The sequence below is a fragment of the Corvus brachyrhynchos genome, unplaced genomic scaffold (genome assembly GCF_000691975.1).
Source record: "Corvus brachyrhynchos isolate BGI_N302 unplaced genomic scaffold, ASM69197v1 scaffold63, whole genome shotgun sequence".
In the NCBI taxonomy this organism is placed as follows: Eukaryota; Metazoa; Chordata; class Aves; order Passeriformes; family Corvidae; genus Corvus; species Corvus brachyrhynchos.
Window position 1 is genome coordinate 1,228,283 of NW_008237227.1, and position 20,964 is coordinate 1,249,246.

At 44.5% G+C, this 20,964-nt stretch overlaps 1 protein-coding gene across 1 annotated transcript in view; it reads right to left on the reverse strand.

The window, feature by feature from the left end:
• MAP3K13 (mitogen-activated protein kinase kinase kinase 13) overlaps positions 1-20,964 on the reverse strand; it is a 63,804-nt gene that overhangs the window by 22,295 nt on the left and 20,545 nt on the right. The window contains exons 2-3 of the mRNA XM_017729390.1: positions 20,807-20,952; positions 3-297 (exon numbers count right to left, since the gene is read on the reverse strand). Of these exons, the coding sequence (XP_017584879.1) occupies positions 3-224 (222 nt within the window). The 5' untranslated portion in view covers positions 225-297; positions 20,807-20,952. The remainder of the gene's footprint in view (positions 1-2; positions 298-20,806; positions 20,953-20,964) is intronic.

Sequence of the window (20,964 nt, forward strand, 5' to 3'; positions counted from 1 at the left end):
GCCGTGCCCGGGCTGCTCACGCCCTCCAGCAGCTCGGCCGGCAGCGAGCCCCGCTCCCGCACGTCCTCCAGCAGCTCGGGGGACGGGTGGCTCCCGGCAGCGGGGTGCTCGTCGGGGAACCTCCCCAAGTCTTTGTCCTCACAGAACGCTTTGCCCATGGAGTTGGGAGAGGAAGACAGGCTCAGGCGCTCCTGAGTGCTGGCCATAATGCCGTGAGGGTGCATCAAGGAGACGGCCCGAGGGGGTGCTCAGAGCATTTGTAGGACACAACTCACACGCGACACGTGGGCCCAGTACCTGAAACAAGAGGAAAAAGAACAACTTTCAATTTTTTATTTAAGTATTTTCACTACGTGCAGTTTCACTGAGGTGAGCTGATAATTAACTAGACTTTCCAGACAGCCGCTGATACTTGGTAAATAATTACTGCCCTAAAAGAAACAAATAAATGGTTCCAACAGAAACTCCACTCGGGCAATACTCTCGGTAACCTACTGCAGGAATTGCCCAGTAAACAAACACCACAATTTTAAATGAGAGCCTAAAGGTCAAAATCATGAAAGGTTCTTTGCAGAGAATTCCCACAGCATTATCAGACTGAAGCTGGCCCCAGCTCAGCTATGATTTGAGTCCCACCACTGTTCCTGGGCCTGGCACAGCCCACAAACTCAGGATCCCTCTGCAAACCCTCGAGACAAGGTGTTAGAGAAACAAAGCCCGGTGATACAGGTACCTCGAGTCCACCAAGGGATGCTTTGTAGCTGCTCCTGCAGAGCCCAACCTAGTTATGACCATCCTGGGCCTTGATTGACCCTCCATGTCCATTATGGCAAGATGTGTTCAATTCTCTAACCATACACATGTCATAAGCAAGTAAAACTCTGAGAGCTTCACAGAAGAGCAGACCCTCCTTGCTGATCTCCCACCACTGCTCTCCACCTCTTCCCTGCATGAGCTTTGGGGAGGGTGCACATTAAACAAGAGCTGGGATCCCTTTTAAGAAGTGCCCCTATCTCTTGCTCTGTGCTCCACTGAGAGGTTCTTTTTCCACAACCCGTGGTGGTGCTACCTTCCCACAGAGCCAGGCTGATGGCTGGGGGTCGTGCTGCCAGAGCTACCCACTGCAAAAACAGTTTTTTGGGATAGTCCCTTCTGAAACAAGAGGCTCTAACACAACAGGCTCAGCCTGCAACATGGAACAAAGTCTAGTTTTAAATTCCACAAGAAGCTGAGAAGGGGGTAAAAAAACCAGCCTTAATAGAAAGTATTTTGTTAAAAAGTTAGATCAGTTACAGTGGGTGCAAATTTCCAGGCTCTGCAAACAGCCACTGGAAGGGAGAAAGAGGTGGCCAGGTAGGACACAGCCAACGGCAGGGGAACAGCTCAGTGCCATAACTCCTCAGGATGAGGTCACTGCAGAGAGGCGAGATAAGCCCTTCAGCCTGCAGGATGAAAAACTCCTGCCCTGGGCTTCAGGCCCTCTCCAGCAGCAAACAGGAACAGCCAGGAACCTGGATTACCTTCCTGTATCCTGCCTGATCACATGGGCTTTCCATAAAAGCTTTATTTAGGTTGTAAAATTTGTTCCTTAAAAGAAAGCAAAACAGCAAGTGAGGCAGAGGTTGCAGCACAGCCCAAACCAGTGCAGGAGCTGAATCCGACTCACAGGAAGCTGGAGAGTTGGTTATTCCCGACCTGCCAGTGACCAGCATTACAGAGACCAATTCCCCAGGGTGGGAAGCTGCAGTGTGACCTCATAGTACAATTACCACTAGCAGCAGTTGTTATGTTATCGCAGATTTTGTTATTGATAAGAAAATGCTTCAGACCTGAACAGAATTTCATAAAAACACCCGGCCAAGCCCAACTCAGCGTTCCTGGGCACAGCCCCTGCTCATTACCCAAAGTCAGGGAGTGACAAGTGATTGTTTAAACAAGAGCAAAATGCAACCACTGCTCCTACAGAGAAATCTGGGTTTTGTAACACAGAGTATTAAGCAACGCAAATAACACATCAGCCAGGTGTCCTGCAAGACACCCAAATGTAAAGGCCAGAGTTTGAGGCAACAGTGTCCCAAAATATCTCAAATTTAAGCCTTGGGAAGTGCATTAAGGATTAAATCAGACTTGGAGGATAAAATAACTTTGCTGCTATGTGACTCTCAAGAGTACACTACTACAGTGTAAGGTTTCGCTTTTACATTTCTATGCAGTTTTCTGTCTCTGGAATGTTTGATTGTGGAGGTTTAACAGGGAATGAACAGCTTTTCACTACACAGCTCAGCCAAGAACAAAGCCCCAGACTCAGAGATGTCAGGTCTGTTTTCCCAGATCAAATTGCCTTCTCCAACACTGAGATGTTCCAAATAAAAAAAGCCTTTAGGCACAGTGTCCTGCCACTTTACATGCCCCTGTATGTGCTTCATGGGGAGAGGAGGCATACAAAAGTTATGGAATTATTCTCAAACGGGCCTGATACAGCCTTATTTAGGGCCTTACATAAGCAGCCTGAGTTTCAGTGGTGTAGCAAACTCATTGTTTGGAGAGCATGAAACAGCAGCACTTCTTTTAAAACAGCTTCCTATCAAGCCAGCTTGAAGCAAAGTGGTGCAGAAACCCTGGGAGGGGGAGAAGGTGGTTTCTGCCATACCACATCAGTGTTGACTTGCTGGGGAAATGAATTTTTAAAATTCTCTTCTATTGCAGTAAATTCTGTAATGTGCAACCTCTTGCCTTAGCAAAATGTGACTTAATCCAATGAAATTAGGTTGGTTTAGACCTCACCATCTCTTCAAACAAGGGAATAAGAGCATTTCCCAAGTTTTATTGTCATGCCTCCACTATTTTTTTAACCATAGTACCAAAAGGCTGAGATTTTTCATGTTGAACTCTTCCCAATAAAAGGCAAAGAAAAACATTTTCTTGAAAATTTTAAGTTTCATTATATCCAGACTGCCATTCAGGATGTATTCATAAGGGCACGTAGTGACAGGACAAGGTGGAATGGCCTTCAGCTGAAGAAGGGCAGGTTTAGGTTAGATATTAGGAAGAAATTGTTCCCTGTGAGGGTGCTGAGGCCCTGGCACAGGGTGCCCAGAGATGCTGTGGCTGCCCCTGGATCCCTGGCAGTGCCCAAGGCCAGGTTGGATGGGGCTTGGAGCATCCTGGGACAGTGAAAGGTATCCCTGCCCGTGGCAGGGGTGGCACTGGGTGATTTTTAAAGTCCCTTCCAACCCAAACCAGCCTGGGATCCCATGTCTATGATCTGCATGTGCATCTTTAGCTTTTCCAGGGAAAGGCGTAGCCAAGGGCTGTGCTATTTCTACCCGAGTGATGCTCCTGCTGCAGCAGCCTCCCAGTCAAAAGCTGGAAGCTCCATGTGTGGGAGGACTGTGCATATTTAAGAGACTGAGATTTCACCAAGTGCTGCTGCACACACAGACTTGAAGGCAGACCCTCGGATTTGAACTGTTTTGATGAGTTCATGCACTCTGCACTAACAAATTTCTCTTCTGTCTGGAAGGGGATTCGAGGCTCGGTGTAATTTTGTACAATCACAACTTCTTGTAAATGACTCCATTTCCATGCAAAGTATTTTTTTCCAGGCAAAATCCTACCACGCCCAGACGAAAGGAGCATGAAATGCACCTCTTCTGGGAAGAGTGTGGCTGCACCTCAACATGTCAGAGAGCCCAAAATGCAGTTTAAAACTATACAAAAGCGAGAGTTTACCTGAATCACCAAGTGGGTGCATCAGCTACCAAGGCATGCTCTCACCTTGCCTGATATTGTGTCTGTCCCTGAAAACAGCCATCCAGGAAGTGTCCTCACACTCCCCCGGAGCCACCAAAGCACGTGGCTGACTATACAAGTTCAATATTTACAAGAGTGTCAACACAATGGTCAGGTCTGCAGACACAGCTGAGTTAACCCAATGCCTTGCGTGGACCATTACTGAAGTTCCTCCTTTAAAGTTTCTCCTTTAAAGAGCTGTGCTAAAAATTGAGTGGCAAATCAGACACAGCATTCCAGACACAGCACACAAACCAAACCAAAAGTCCATGTGCTGGAAAGGTGGTGTAAGCACAGAGGCCACCACTCAATCTCCCAACAGCCCAAAACTCCAGGAACACTAAGGTCGCTTCCTTGAACGCTATTTCTGTCTTAGCCAGTGAAGCATAATCTCTGCTTGCACTTCCAACATGCAGAGGGAATAAAAGCAACTGTCTGATCCATGTTTAGGGGCTGAAACAGAGCTGCTGGCAGAAATTATCCACCTGGTACATGGAACTACCACGGACAGAGGAGATTCCTGCCCAGATCCCTACTTACAGCCAAGCCCTGGAGTCCCCTTGCTTTTTCCTGGTACTCAGTGTCATTTCCTCCTGGCTACAGTGGGCACAACAAGGTAACTACACATTCCCTCACTGATAACACAACTGGAATTTATGTGTGTATCATCTCAACTAGTGGCTTGTGACAGTGCTTTAAAAATGTTCTAAAATCTAACAAAACCACTAAAAGCCTGTCTATAGAGCACAGCCATCACGTTCTCCTGCCCCTTGGGACTCTCTCTCAAATTCTACAGGGAATTTTTACAACAGGTTGATGCACAGTCCTCTCCCATCTGTGTACAACTTCAGCACAGGAACGAGTGAGAGCTGCTGAATTGGCAAGTCCCAGAGCTTTGGTTGTCACTTCTGACCTTTGGGGTTTGAACCATGTGGTTTTACTATGCAGGATTTCATCACTTTCTTTTCCTGGTCTCCAGATGAGGAAAATATTACATGAGTGGATAAGATACTCCTCTTCTGCCACACTTTTTACATTACTCAGAATATAGGCTTGTGTTTTGCATGGCTGCTTTGTAAACAAAAAGTAAAAGCAGATATATTAATAGGGAATGAGTTACACATCACCAAAAGGCAAACTCCTTGTTTTCAGAAGAGTTGAATTTTTTTTTAAGTTACATTATTACATTAATTAATTACATTACATTTTTATAAGTTACATTATCTGTTTCATTAGGCTGTAAAAATAGAAACCACACGATGAAGCTTGCCCACATTAACTTGGTATAACCCAGCCCAGGAGATGGGCAAACCTTTAAGCCAAGTATGGAGTAGCCCAAGGCAAAAGCTTGGGTGTTTTCAAGGCATCAATCTCCTTCTCAAGACACACTGCTCCTTCAAGGAAGCACATCTCTTCCCATCTCATACCACATAAATGCCCAGCCACAACCCAGCCTTATCTTTAAATATTGCAATTATGTTGCCAAAACATAATAAATTTCTCATGAAGCAGTTGAAAATTCTTCATCTGACCCAGATGAGATTTTCCATCCCTGCAACAGCTCTGTTTATATTTCTGCATATAAACATTTTTCCACAACAAACAGCACGTTTACCTGGGAAAGTGAACTCTTGTAACACTGGCTTTTTTGTGCTGTACACTGCTCCTTCAGGTTGTCAGACAAACACTACACTACACTGCACCTCCTGCAGAATCCTGACTGGAACACATACTTTTACTTCCTCTCTCCAATAAATACTTGGATGCCACCTCAACATAAGGAGACTTTCTTTTGGAGACACCATAATCCTCACCTGAATGATGTGGTAGCAACTGCTTAGGGCTCACAACTATCATCCTCATCCTCATTTTAAAATGTTAAGAGAATATTTTAACATAGCCATGGGCATTAAGCACATGAGAGCACAGACATGTAACTATGTTGTATGCAGTCTGTGTTATCACAACAAAGCTTGACTTCATGATGATTTAATTCAGTCTTTATTCAATATATTCCATCTATCCCCAAAAAGGGATGCATCATTTCTGGAACAGTGATTTTAGTTGTGATATCCTTTTGTCTGTGGCTGTACCAGTGAAAAAGAGAACCCTGTCTAGCTCTGTGGCCTGAACCCTTTCTGACAATGACAAAAATAGCACCATGTACCAGCCAAGAAATACCCATAAATGCTAAATTCTGGCTCTGTGCAAAGCCAGCTGCAGGTTTGCTTGGTACCTTGCACATCCCAAGCAAGCCTGGCTGAGGAGAAAGAAGTGGCCCCTAGGCTGCAGCAATGGGGTGAAGCCACAGCAGCTCAGGAGGTTCATCCATCCCCTTTCCTGCTGCAGCGCCAAGGGAAGGGTGCACAGGCAGCCAGAGCTCCCCCAGCAGCGCCAGCAGCTCACAGCACACCAAGCACTGGTCCTGTGCAAATGTGCCAAGGAATGGTTTTAACCAGAACACTTCGGCAAACACTCTGCTGTGGCAGGGAGCTTTGTAGCTTAACTCTGCTGTAGAAGGTAACACCAGCTGCTCTTCAATTTGCACATCTTTAACTCCTTTCTTTCTTCGAACAGCCAGTTGTTCACTGCTGCAGTGACACCTGAACCTATTATCTCCTTAATTCCAGCTGTGAGTTTAAAAACTATCCCACCCTCCACTCCAACATCTTTTCTCAAGTCTAACAATTCTCATTTGACCTTCTCACTCACCATATGAAACCTGCTCTGAGTCTTTGATCACCTTAGAGTTATAGAACATAGAATCACAGGATAGTTTGGGTAGGAAAAAACCTTAAAATTCATGGGCAGGGACACCTTCCACTAACCCAGTTTGCTCCAAGCCCCATCCAACCTGCCCTTGAACACTTCCAGGGATAGGGCAGCTTTTCTGGGTAGTTGAGGAAGTCAGACCACAGCCAGGATTCCCAAAAAGGACAGAATGCCACAGAAATGCACAAAGGCACAATGATCATTTTGGTTCATCAGGATGCTGAGCTAACTTCCATGGGTCTCTCACAACCTAAGATCTCATTCTTGAGCAGGAAAAGCCTAATTCCAACAGGATGTTAAAACTGAATTGTTCTTAATCAACACTAAATTGAACTGATATTTTATCACCCAAGTTCACTAGAGCCTTCCAGTACTCCCTGCAGGTGGCCTCCATAGTTATCACCCTCAACACCTTCCTTGTGCAGTCTTCACAGCCTAAACAGAATATTCCTAAACTATCTGGATAAGGGAAGAAAAGGTGGGAAGAGTATGAGTAATGCCATCTCCAAAGCAGAGAAAAATGCTTCAGCATTACCATCCTTTTATCCCTACTCTTATTCCATATCATTTAACCAGTGATCTGTCTGCCAGCCTGGTGCCTCTGTGATTTAATAGCTGCTTAGTCCCTTTAAGAGTCTCTGGTAAGTATTCCTGCCAAAATCCCAACAGATTGTATCAACCAGATCCCCTTTCCTAGCATGCTCTTGTCTCCTGCAAAGATATTTAATAGATTTCCAAGGCAGACTTCACCTTAAAAGAACTGGTGACTCTTATCCCCACACGCAATGTGTGCATCTGCCCTGGCTCTCAGCATAGGAATGAATTTCTACCTCCAACACCATGAGACAAATGTTTCACCAGAACCTCCTTCAGCATAAGGTCACAAAATTTGTGGGGGGTGGCGAAGCAGTGCTAGATTTGGAAACAGAAATCAAGCACCCACTTCTTTTATTTTATCAAAAGGAACAAAAAAAAAAAAAAAAGGCAATAAAAATTCATCTTGGTGAAGAAGAACCCATCCAGCCTCCCGTGGTGCAGGGAGACCTCTCTCCAGTGGCAGGGAGAGCACGTCCTGCTTCACCTGGCAGCCCTGCCAAGTGCCGGCTGGGAAATAAGCACCTTACGTAACGGCGTATTTTCAGCACTACACACAGAAATGCTGCCTCTACCCTGCAGAAGGTATTTTTGGATCTGCTAAAATGCTACTGTGTTCTTCCAGGGCTTTGCATTCTTCTGCTCAGAAATTGCATAATCTGATGCCATAGGAAATAAGTGGTGTTGCATAATGACTCTCGTATTGGCTGCAGGGACCGGAGACTGCACGTTCCTGCTGGAGAGCAGCCCTGCTCCGAGCCCAGGTGCTTTGGGAGAAGGGGAACCCAGGAGCCACCCACCTCTGGGGAGCAGGGGAACAAAGCAAGGACCATGCAGTTCCTTCACAAAAATCAGCGTCACTAAGTCGCCCATTTGCTGCTTGTTCCCCTCCCCATGGCTGCTGCACGTCGTGAGCTACGTGCACACAGGGAACACCAGCAGCTCCACACTCCATGTTCTGGCATCTCACTCACCATTGACACCCTCCTCCACAGGCCCATCAATCTATTGGAAAACATTCAGCTGGGATAAAGACAGACTAAATGCTGATCAGCCTTTTATACTACAGAATTGCTACTGAAATCTGCCTCAGATTAAAATGTAGAAATGACCTTAAGTTACACTTCTCTTTCTCCTTTCCAGCTGTCTCCATAGCAGGAAACAACTTTTCAAACCCAGTCACAGGCTTCAGGCTCTGTTCTTTTCTCTTCATCCTTCCCAGTTTGCACTTTTACCTCATTGACAATTCCCATGGTATTATCGATCCATATGTTGTTATATTATGATATAATTACTGTATGTTATTACTATATAATTACTACATGTTTTTATATTACAATTACTAAGTAATAACAACAGATTTAAGGATTCAAACTGAAATATTTTACAACAACAAACACCAGAAAAATTTCCAGTTTAGTTCACAGAGGCCTTACAGCCTCGCTGACACTGCCACATGAAGGCACTAAATGTTCCAGTCCTACCAACAAATGATATCTTGGAAGTTCCCCCCCCTCACAGAACTGAAACACCCTATTTTCCTCCAAAGAGTAGCATTAAAATTAATTAATGTCTGAAAGACCTTTGAGGATGAAGATCAATATCACGGTGCTGCTTTCAGGAATGCAGTGAATGAATCAAAGTCTCACTTGAATTCACGTGAGGTGTCAGACTGGTCTCAGGTAAACTCACTCACTCACTCCTACGCTTGTTTTTATTTTTATAGTAGATATGAATTATTCAACATTTGCAAAGCACATTCTACATGTAAAAGCTACTCACACAAACTTCTCAGCACTAAGAGCTTATGTGTTTCACACCCAGTATTAAAGTAACTCAACAGCTCTCCGTGGAAGTACAACAATTCCTGGGGTAGGTGCAGTGCTCTGGCCCCTGTCACCCCACACCAGGTCCCAGCCTGGGTGCACCTGCTGGGAAGGGGAAGGACACTCGAAATCCAGCTGGCAGATCTCGGATGGGAAATGACAGCAGTACTAAGTTGTATTTAGCAAGCACCATACACGAGCAAAGAGGATTACTCCTCGACAGAGGCAGCACAATGCCCTGCTCAGGAGCCTCTCGTAAGCCTGTATTAGCGACAGCGCAGGGTTAGAGGTGTGAGCCTGCTCCACTACAGCTTTACGTGCTGCTAACACACAAACAACAGTCCTGGGGCTGCATCCCAGAGGAGCTCCTGAGGCCTGGCACGGCTCGTGCCATCCAACCCTGCAGAGACCAGCACTCAGCACACCCCAGCTGGATCACCCCTGGGCTGCAGCTGGTGGCCCAACACCTGAGGATCTCCTCAGGCACAGAAGGAGGGTGAGGCTGGACTCCCTGTGTTTCAACAGGAGAGTCACAGCTGTACAGCTGCACTACTGATTTTGGTGTCCTCCAGAAGGTAACAGAGATGGGGGACTGGAAGGGACAAGCATCCCTGGAATGAATAGAACGTCTGCACAGAGACTTCCATTCCTCCAGCCCACCACACTGAGAAAGTCCAGCCTCTCACCCCTGCCTGGACTTTCTCCTTCCTTCCCTCACAGCACCTCGGTGCTACGTTACCAACAGCTCCAGAGGGAACAATGGCTCCAGAGGGAACAGCACCAACAATCACAGCTTCACCAGAGGGTTATAAACCACAGACTTTACACAGACAAATCTGCTCTTCCTCCTCACCTACACCCAACTGTTGCCAAAGCCTTGAACCCCCTCCAACCACCAACTCCTCAGCTGAAGTTGTAGCAGGGAGAGAGCACCGAGGTTAAAGCACACACTGAGTATTTATAGGGGTGGGAGTAACTACACACAGAGCTGCTGCTCCTGGCCCAGCCAAAGCTGCCAACTTGCTATTCAGCCCTAAGTAGCCTGTGTTTTGGGTGAAATATTTACCCCCCCACTCCCCAGGAGATGAGAGTGATTTGCTGCAATGTCACAAAATAGGAGCCTACAAAAGCCTAAGCCCCTGCACGGGATGTTTTTGCCAAGGAGGGATAAAAAACAAAGTCCCATAAGCTGGACAGGGCTTGGTGAAGTGCCAAACTCCTGAGAGCCTCAGAGGTAACATTTGCCTCAGTTGACTCATTTGGATTCAGTTATGGCTGAGAACTCACTGGAAGTTGTACAAGCACTGAACCTGCTGCTGTGTTCCTCCACAGGGATCTCAGGTGAGAGCTTGGCTAAAGGGCTCAGTGCACCATCCCCTGCCTGCCCTGGCCCCAAGGACCAGAGCTGAAGGGCAACCTGCACTGATTTAAAATCTGTTCACACAAGCCATGCCAGATTTCTTTTATTTTATTGTATTGTATTCAGAAAAAAAAAAAAAAAGCTTTATTTAATAACTCTGCCATTTTGAGAAGCCCTACTCTTGAAAATCCATTCCCCACATCTCAACTGCAGACAGCCTGGAACAGGTACCAGGTGGGAACAGCTCCAGCCTGATCAGCCACCATCTCATATTTGCTACAAAAATAGTCCTAAGAAAACAAGAGATACTTAAAACTTCTCTTATCCTGCCACTATTTAGAGCAGACCCATGTTTAAATAACTCCTAATTGTGAAAGGTCTTACCCACGCAGAGACTTTCAAATAAATCATTACCCAATTTTCTGATCCACTGGAGATAAGCCACTTACCTAGTCTTTACAATAGGAGACAAAAGAAGGAGGTTAAAAATGCAACCAAAAAAACCCCAAACATGATTAAATCCAAGTTCACCTATAGCTGAGGAACAGTGGGAGTCCCTACCATATATTCTGTGCTAGAAGTTACTTGCTAATTCCAGGCACAGGGGTCAAAATGAATGCCAGCTATAAATTTAACTATCAGGCAGCAGGGGACAAAGACAAATCTGAATGACAGGACCATTCTAGATCAAAGACTCAGACTGGAGGCCCCAAAGACAGGAAACAAAACTGGTGTTAGAGCAAAACAAACAAACAAAACCCCCACTACATCAAAATCCGGATTTATTTGTGTTTCTCAGCGGAAGGCTGTCACAGACAGAGGTTCAAAGGGCTGCCTCTCTCTAGAAACAAAACCCGTATACATCCAGGAGCACAACAAAAAGGATAGTGACAAAAACTTTTAAACCCATGACAACTCTACCCTCCCCAGTCTAGGGTATCCCAAGGTATCTGTGGCTACCCACACAGCAGGTGCTGTGGAAAGTGCCCACATTTCCCAACCAGACCAACTGCATCTCTCTCCTTTCAAACATTTTCATATTTTCTCCCTCAAAATTATTGATCCAAATACATTCCTTCATCTTCTTCTGACTTCTACTGAACAGATTGCTTACTGCTAAAATCAGTATATGCAAACACATGGGCCTGATGTCATCTTTCTCCAGATCTACTTAAAATATCCCATTTTTCATTTACTTAAGGGAGACATGTGGTTTGATATGATTAAGCTACTGCAGCACCTAAACCACCCCCCAAAACAAAAATAAAGAGCAGCTCTTCTTTTCATTGGGAGAAAACATGACATCATGCCCATTCAGGTGAGCAGGAATATGACAAATCTTGCCCCAGTGAACAGTATCATTAACTGCAAAGGTAGTCCCAGCTCCCTCATTTATTAGGAAAATGAGGGGTGAAAATTGTGCTCAGCACATCAGAGACAGCTCAAACTGCTATTTTCAATAATACAGGAGCAAATTCCTACCCGGCTGATTGAAAGAAAAACGCACCTCCTTCATCTCAGAAATAAAATTAAATTATTTATCACTGTAACACACAGGAGGAATTGTTTGATTAGCCCACAAGGGGAAAAAAAAATACAATTCCCCAAAGGCAAAAATTACAACTCTGCCTCTTTACACTATCTAGTAATTCTTATGTCATTGCCTGTATATTCCACTTATATTTATTCTCCATTGCCATTCCCTTCCCCTTTAAAAGGGGGGCACGAGAAGATAACGTGCAAAATTGCAAGTGAAAAATGTCCAGCACACCACACCGACAGGCAAAGGCCAGGCCAGCTCTTGGATTCATAGGCAGTGATGGATAAATTAAGGTTTCATGTCTCCTCTTCCCTTTCTCAGCATCATTTTTTCAGCCCTTTCCCATCACAAATGCAACATCCATCTGTCCTTCCGAAATAAATGGAGAAAGGGGAACGCTGACCATGGAACACCACACACAAACACACACCCCCCTCACAGAAACACATTTCCCCCCAAATACTCACAAGGATGAAGATTTCCTATGTGATGCTCCATTTTCTTGTTTTAAAAAGATGGAAGGCAAAAAAAAAAAAAAAAAGGAAGTGTTGCAAAATAAAAGGAAATTCCACCCACACAATCCTGCAGCCTGCTGCAAAGAAGCACCGAGCGTGCTGACGTCACGGATTCATGAATGGATGGAAATCGGGCTGGATGGAGCCCGGCGGGGGCTGCGCACCGGCAGCGGGGCCGCCAGTCCCCGCCCGCTCCGGCAGCCCCCGGGAGCGGCACCGCGCCGGGAGCGCATCTCCGCGGCCCCGGGCCCCGCCGCTCCGGGAACAGCGGCGGATCAAGTAACAGCCATCTGCCACGAGAACAGAACGCGGTCGGCAAGCAGAAAAGGAGTTCATCACCGCCCCGGCTTCTTGCGGGATTACAAACCCTGCGTATGATTATTGAAATAACTAAATATAAGCATGCACCGGGAGGAAGAAGCAGGGAGAACAATAGGAGGCTTGTGCTTGATTAGCGATGCAAAAGCACCAGTAAAATAAAAATAGGAGCATTAACAAAATCCCACATTCAGCTCCAGTCAAACATTGCCGGCAGCGGGCGGACAAGCTCACAACCTCAGGAACATCCAGAACAAAGATCAGAGCAGGCAGAGTTTCACACCCGGGGCTGCGTAAGGAACGGTGGGCACAGCACCCACGGCAGCTCCAATCCCAAGGCAATGGAATACGCTTTACTGTGCAGCCCAGAGGCAAGGACACCCAAACCCTTGGCAGAGTCCTGGCGACCGCCGGCGTGAGCAGCGGTGACAACCAAAAAAAAAAGAGCACGAGTTCTGCCTTCTTTCTGTATCTTTGAAACAAGAGGGAAGGAATGGAGGGATGAGCATGACAAGGAATGAAGGTCAAGGTTTGAAGGATAACCTGGGCTGCAGGCTCTGCAATTACACCGTCTCAGGGTTGACTAGAATTCACCAATTTGGCCTCAAACTCCTTCTGAACAATTTCCAGCCTCAAAATTATTAAGAGACAGAACTGCCGTATTTTCACCACACCTTTTCCTAGCGAGTAGGAAGCAATTATGTCAGAACAGGGTGTCCCAAAACTTACTCTGGTAAGGCACATCTGAAAAGAACGTCTGAGACAATCCCACTTTTCCTTATGGAAAGTGGGTAACGTCCCAAAATAAACCAGGACTGGATGTAACACCACCACAGATCTGGGCGGAAAAACCAAGGATTTTGTGCCCACTTGATCTCACGTGAGCCAGCACCACTGATACCAGCTTCTGCAGAGGGAGGAGGAGGGCTTGGATTGCGGACTGCGGTTTCTGAATTGAGATTTATAAATCTGGCCAGGGAAAATGAAAAGGAATGCAAATTTCTTACTACCTACTTTCAAGATCAAAGAAACCACGAATTTAGTTTTGCTTTAGAGATATCTCTTCTTTAAGAGCTAAAAGTCACCAAAGCACAAGATTTCTGCCCAGACAATGCCACTGCTGCAGCCTGAGCACTCCTGTACCCAAGGGGAAGCAGGAGTGGAGGGATGGAGAGAGATACCAAAGGGATCACTTTGTGTCCCCATTTCAAATCCCAGCTGCACCTGCTTTGACTCCCTGCCTTGCCTTCCCTTCCCCTCCAGAGCCCAGCACTCAGCTTTACACCACCATGGGATGGAAACAGCTTCCAGATTTCCCTGGCATTTTCAAAACAGATAAAAATGTTAATTTACTCTCTTACCCTAAAGGGATCAACTCAGGAACTAGAAGGGAGAGCACAGTAGCACATGTAAGAAGAGGAAGAAAAGGAGAAATATCGATATAGAATAAGAAAAGTCAGAATAAAAATAGAAAGGAAAATAATTTTCAGAGGTTTCCAAGGGTTAATTGCAGCGACATTAAAAAAAACCAAAAACAACAAAACCCAAAAAAACAGCAGAGAAAATAAGTGTGAACAAAACCCCAGCAAGTTTCCAGAAGAAGAAAAGAGCTTGTGCATAGCATTTCAGATTTTCTTGTCCATGGTGGCTTGGTTCAGTATCCCAACACACAATTTCATCTATGCCTCAACTGCTGAGGTTAAAATTTTTAAACACAAATGTCCTGAATTTAGTACAAGGCAACATCTTAACTCACTGTGAAACAAAAAAACAACCCACACTGTCCTAAAATTGATGGCTGCTACATGATTATGTTGTGTTGCAACCGGGTAAGTACTTTCATAGTACACATTACACAGCTCTTTTGATCAGTAACTAAGTTGCTCAATATTAGAAAGAGAAAATATTCTCCCCCGTCTTGCTCAGACAAAATCATTGGTAAAAGCAGAGAACTCAAGTATCAGATGCCAGATACAATTTGGCTCAGTATTAATGGGAAAATACGGGGGGGGGGGTGGAAATGTACTATATACAACAAGGGTGTAAGATACCAAAAACCCAAAGTTCCTAAGGGATCTCAAGAGTGCCAGTGAAAAGTTGACAGGCAGCAGGATTTCTGAAAGGAATTATGGGCAACCAAGTAACTAGACCAGTAGGAGAAGTAACAGGCCAAACTGATGGCAAGGGGTGCAAAAAGAAAGCTAAAAGTATTTTTAAAAATGAACTCTTCACTATATTTGAAAAATACAAGATAATTAAGTATTTCCAAGCCAATTAATAACTAATAGGAATGTTATACAGCATCTGCTAGGCGTAACATTTCTAGTTGGCACGTCCTATTAATTTGAGCCCAGTCTTAAAATAATCATTTAACAAGTTCTCCAATCCTGTGACCTTCATTTTTAATAAACTGGTGAACGACTAAAATTGCAGAAGACTGAGAATACCAATATTATGCCAATATTCAAAAATAGCATACGTGGTTATTTGTAGGCCTTGGCAACTTGGGAAAAAGTCCTAAGCCAACCTTTGACAGGGAAGGATGGTTCTGCTGCCTCAGACCAAAGGCTGAGTTATCCCAGGATCCTGCCTGTGACAGTGGCCCGTAACAGCCACACAGGGAAGCACAAATCCAAAGCAAATCCTTAATGCTTCCCGTGGCGTGTTCCACTGACAACAGCAGGAAATTAGAAAAGAGATGGGAGTGACTCAAAGGTTAATTTCATAATTATGCAGCAGTAAGGCTGTTAATAAACCTACTCAGCACACTCTTGGAGGTACAAGAGGGACTGCTCTGTGAAAACTTCCTACCTGGGTGAGTAAATAAGTGAAGTGAGACAGCAAATGATTCGCAAACGCCTGGGTAAATATTTGCATAGATAAGGTGGTGAGAGGGGCATTTCATTGTCAAGTTCTAAACATCTGTGAAATCTTGAATCCACTCTTCCCAGCCCGAGGCACACATCCCTCTTGTGAGTGTCCTAATCTTCAGTAGTAAGTGGCTGACAGGATGGAAGGAGAAAATCAGAATCATAGAATCAGATTCTTGTTCATGCTGTCATTATGTCCAGACCTGACCTAGTGCAAGTCACCTTTCTCTTTTATAAGGAGCAAAGCTTCTTTGTTACATCCTTCCAAACTTGCTGTTTACAGAGATTTATGACTAGAGCCTATTTGATGCCCCAGTATTCCAGAAATATCAGTTACAGGAGACTGGAGTATTGTGAAAGAATTGAACATGTAACACAGTAGTATAGGCCAATTTATTTTATTCTTCTTCCTTTTCTTTGTGATTTTGTACCTCTCTTACACACTCAACAGGCCAAATACAACACAATTTAAAATCAATTCTCTCAATGGCACTTTACTAAGACCAGGAATGAAATGTATGTATTTATTGTATAGGATTTTATCCAGAATGTGCCCAGACCTGGGACTCTGAGAAGTCCTCCCTGCAGAGGCAGGTGAACAAGACTGTGATTTGACAGGACCAGCGTTGAGAGCTGAGAAGTGTGACCAGAACAAAAGAGAAAAAGCCCCAAAGTGGGACATGTGCAACCCCCACACAAAGGTGAGCTGCAATTCCAGACAGGAGCCCTGTCTGGAAAGGAGGTCTGTTTACAACAGGACAGCCCTGGTGATTTCAGACCCCATTCCTGAGTCGCCACAGCCCAGAGCCTGTAGCTGGGAGATGAGTCCCACACAAATTAAGGGGTAAAACAAAGCTGGGGGTAGGTTTTGGTGCCCAAGTTGCTCCTCCCCAGGCAAAAGGGCTGTGCCCAGAACATGGCTCAGAGCCTCTCAGATCAGACACTTGAGATCTGCCTCTGCTCTTTGAACAGCAGCTACAGTGAGCCACCAAGAGATCTCTGGGTCTGCTTAAAAATGAAAGCAGGGAGCTGGAAACGGGCACAGACTCACAGACCTGCAATATCCCAAGGGAAAGCTCCTCTTCTCACAAGAGTATTCCTAACAGCTACTCAAGAAAACTAACAGACACTTGTACCACCATTGCAGTCTCCAAATCAAAGTACTACCAACTTCTGTTACCCAAAAGTGAGGTTTCTTACACAAAGCCACCTTCCACGCTGTTGCCTGTAGTGTTTTTTGGTGTGCTCTGCAAGCCATGATGGGTAGGAGCACACAACAACTACGGTGATTTCCTTTAACCTTCTATTGCCTTCAGCAACACTGCAGGAATCAACAATAAAGTAAAATAAAGACACTGAAGGCACTAAAAGACAATGACAAGGCAAAAAGCATTGCTCGTTTAGGCATGAGATTCCTTTCTTAAGGAGTTTCTGAGTGGCTTCCCCTCCTGTGTCCCAGGTGAGCCCTGCCTTTGGGGTTCGAGTCTGTAGTTTTAGGAGGAGACATAACACTGTAATGTTAAGAATATGCACTGATGAGGCTGGGAAAGTTCAAGAAACTCCATTTGCAGACTTTCATCTTCTGAAGGATGGCAGCCCAGCTCCTGAGACATAAAGAGAAGTTCTGGAATTCCATCAGGAAGGAAAATGGTGCTACCTAAGAGACATTATAGCTGCTGAAAGGGCAGCTAATGCAGCAAGTGAACAACAGCCTCCCCAGACTGACAGTGGTGGTGGCCAGCTGGGCAGAGGCCATGTGAGAAACCCAGATCTATTTGTTCAGAGAAACAGGCACAAAAACAATATTCCTCCCTGAGAACAGGCTGAAATCAAGTCTTCCATAACAGTAATTAACTCTAATAGAGTTTCCAGCAGTGAGAAATACTGAACTTAAAAGTTTTAAAAGTATTCATAAATAGCAGTTAAGAGGGACACTTCTAAAGCCAGCTGAGCTACAGTCACCTTTCCTCTGCCAGGTGAGGAACCTGCAAAAAGCAGTAAGACCTGACAACGAAGCCTCAGTATTAGTGCCATGTGGAAAGAAAAGTCCCATAATTTATGTTATTGCCACAAAAAGACATGCATAAATGGGAAGCTATTGCAGGGAGGAATTAATGAAACTGAAGAAGTGATTAAAAATGCAGTCCAATTCCCCAAGGTCAAGTGTTGTTCAGATGGAAAAAAAATCACCTGCATAAATATAGAAACAACTGCTGAGCAGCTGCACTGTAGATAAGGATTGGGGATGGAGAGGATCAGGGACTGAGCACAAATTATAAATATCCAGTTGTCACAAACAAGGCACTTCTATCCATTGACAGGAACACAAATTCCTGTTTCTCTCAGTTTTGATGAAGCCTTTGGGAAAGTTCACTTTTGGGAAAGGCTTGTCAGGAATGTGAGAAACCACCCCAGAACAACAAGCAAAGGCAGACAGGTCATCAGGTGAGCTCTGAGGGATGGGGAAGGTAACTCAGTGAGGTGGCTCAGTCTGGACAGAGTGAAATGAGAAGCTAAGAATGAGATATGATATGTTTCTATTAAATACAGAAACAGTTTCTGCAAAGAAAGAGGGAATTCATACTCCACATCTGTGGTGAGCAGGAAAACAATGCACTCAAAGTGCAACAAGAAAAAATTACTTAGGCTGTGAGAAGAACTTTTCTAAATGGTAAACAGTGAAGTAGCAGCCTAAGGAACTTAAGTTGTTTCCTCCACTAGGAAGGAAAGAAAAAAAAATCATCTTACAAAACCATCCAGCAATAGTGATATTACTTTGATGGAAAAGATCAAGATGAACTTTTGGAACCTCAGAGGGATCTTCTGTGAAGATATGGAAGCACTGAAAGCTTTGCAGCAACAGCAGGAGCTGAAAAATTCCTCTGATCTCTTGGAGTGCAAGGTCTCACCAAATTAAATCTTTCTCTCCTTGCTACTCTTACACAACCCCTTTGAGGAGTATTATTCAGATTTTCTACCAAAAAACCTACAAAAACTGCTGAAAGCCCATTAAGATAGCAGAACTCAAGTCATGAGACTCCCAGAATAAGGCTCTATATTTAGTACCAACAGTTTTCTCTGTAGTACTGTGATAAAGTTCCTTCAAGAAGAGTGGATCAGCTCTATGTAAATATTCTCCAGGCAAACAAAACCTGCTCAGCATCTTCCTCCCAGACTCGTGCCACTCATGAAGCTTTCAGTAGGTTTTGCTTCAGAGCTCACTGCTTCTTTTTTCCTCCCTCCCAAGGGACTTCTGCTCCCCCAGTGCTCACTGCAGACCCCAGAAGAGCCCTCTTAATCTGTGTGAGGTATCACGACGCAGAATTACTCACTTCATGACTTGTGACAGCACTTTAAATAGTTACTGTCATGATTAGCAGAATATTGGGGTTTAGAACACTGAACGTGTCAACAGTAGGGTTGGGTCCTTGTTTTCAAGCACAATGTTGGACACTGCAGTATGATGGAGAAGGCACCCCAAAGGGGTCACTGCACAGCACCCCAAATATTTTCGGAATTAAATCACAGAACTGATCTTAAGGGACAACCAAAAGTTAAACAGACTTCACCTAAGGAGCACATCAAACTTTGCCAGTACTCCAGCTCAAACCAGCAGCTGTGTATTGCACAGGATTTGCCCATCCAGGGAAAACCAGCAGCACAGCAGTAAATTCAAGTCATGGCTAAGAGAGGCTGACTGAGAGCCATGTTCAGAAGCACATCAGCTGAAGCATTAACCCTGGGACCTCCCAGGGCTTCACGGGAGTGTTTCATAACCTCTAGTCCTCTGTAACTGTCACAGCTCCCCTTAGGGCCACACCTTCCATCCTCAAGCCTTCTCTACTCACCACCATCATACAGAGCACTCCCATATAGAGTGCCTTGTCTATTAACCACAAAAAATCAGATAAATTAAAAGCAGCAATGTCGATGAAGCAACTGATGAATTGTCACTGATGAAGCAAGGACAGGGTGGTTCAAGCAACTAATTGCTTTCACTGAGATGGAAGCAGGTTCAAATCAAGGGAGAATTCAATTCTTCAGCAAAATACTTCACCTTAATTATAGCTCGTAATAAGAGACAGCCAGAATCTAAATATATGGATGCTCTGCCTCTACAGCACCCACCACTCCTCACAGAATGGGTAAAAAATTGACAGCTTTTATATTAAGAAACAAATCCCAAAATGTAGCTCCATCTCACATCTTCCTGCAATCCCACTCAGAGGCAGCTCAGGCACATCCTAAAATTACGTATCTGTAGCTTTCTCTGCATGAAGCATCTCTGTACAACAAAGACCACACAAACGTAAAGAAAATGTGTAGAACAAAACCATTTTCAGTCTCCTGGAGTGAAACAACCACATTTTCTTGCATTACACAGATGTCCAGCTAACTAACTGAAGAAAACTCTAGATAATTTTATAGACAAGAATAAATGATTTTTCAACTAGCATCTACAAAGAAAACAAGAAACTATTTTTCACATATTCTTCTAAACTTAATTCCCCAAAGCTTACGGAATTTTTATAGAGTTTGCTCCTTTTCAGTTCTTCATATAGACAGATATATGTGGTTTGCTAACATACAAGTTTTACAACTTAAGTTTTAATACATAAAATAGATGTAGTTACACTACAGAATTGCATATATGGCACAGAATCAAGAGATAATATATTCCTAGGAACAGCAATATCCAAAACAAACCATTAATCTCTGCGTTTCTGGAACTTTGCTGGCATCTCTACTCCAGCTACAACAGCCTGGATTCCTCTCAGAATCTGCATTCTCCAGCCAATCACCAGGGAAATACCATGAAAAAGTACTTATAACAATGGAAAATAATATCCTAAAGCTATCCCCTCACAACATCAATACACTGGAATTAATAGATTCAAATGCTTTCAGACTCCAAGTTACACTGGAAAAATGTAAACACTAAGATTAACTTCACCTCAGTCTATGCACACACCCCTTTGGCACTTGTCCCTTCCTGTTACTCCCATGGGAGCTGGATCCCACCAGGTCTCTGCAGGGACAGCAGGGAAATGGCTCTGGACACAACATAAAACAAGGAGGTGAACTCAGCTCATCCCTACCTTAGAAAGGGAAGCATGTTTAGAATTTAAGGACAACTGCAGGAGTGAGCACGTTATCATTTGAGATCTTTTTGAGTTTCTGACTAGTTACTACAATCCAAATATCAACACTGCTGATACCTGATCATTGTTCCAGAAGCACTGGAAGCCCATGTCCTCTTGGCTCACTGCACATGTGCCTCCTCTTCAAGTCACAGAAATCAAGCTGTCCTCGGAAGCTGCACCATGGGTAACATCTAGGACAGTCCAGCACTGAATTCTTCTCTCTAGAAAGAACA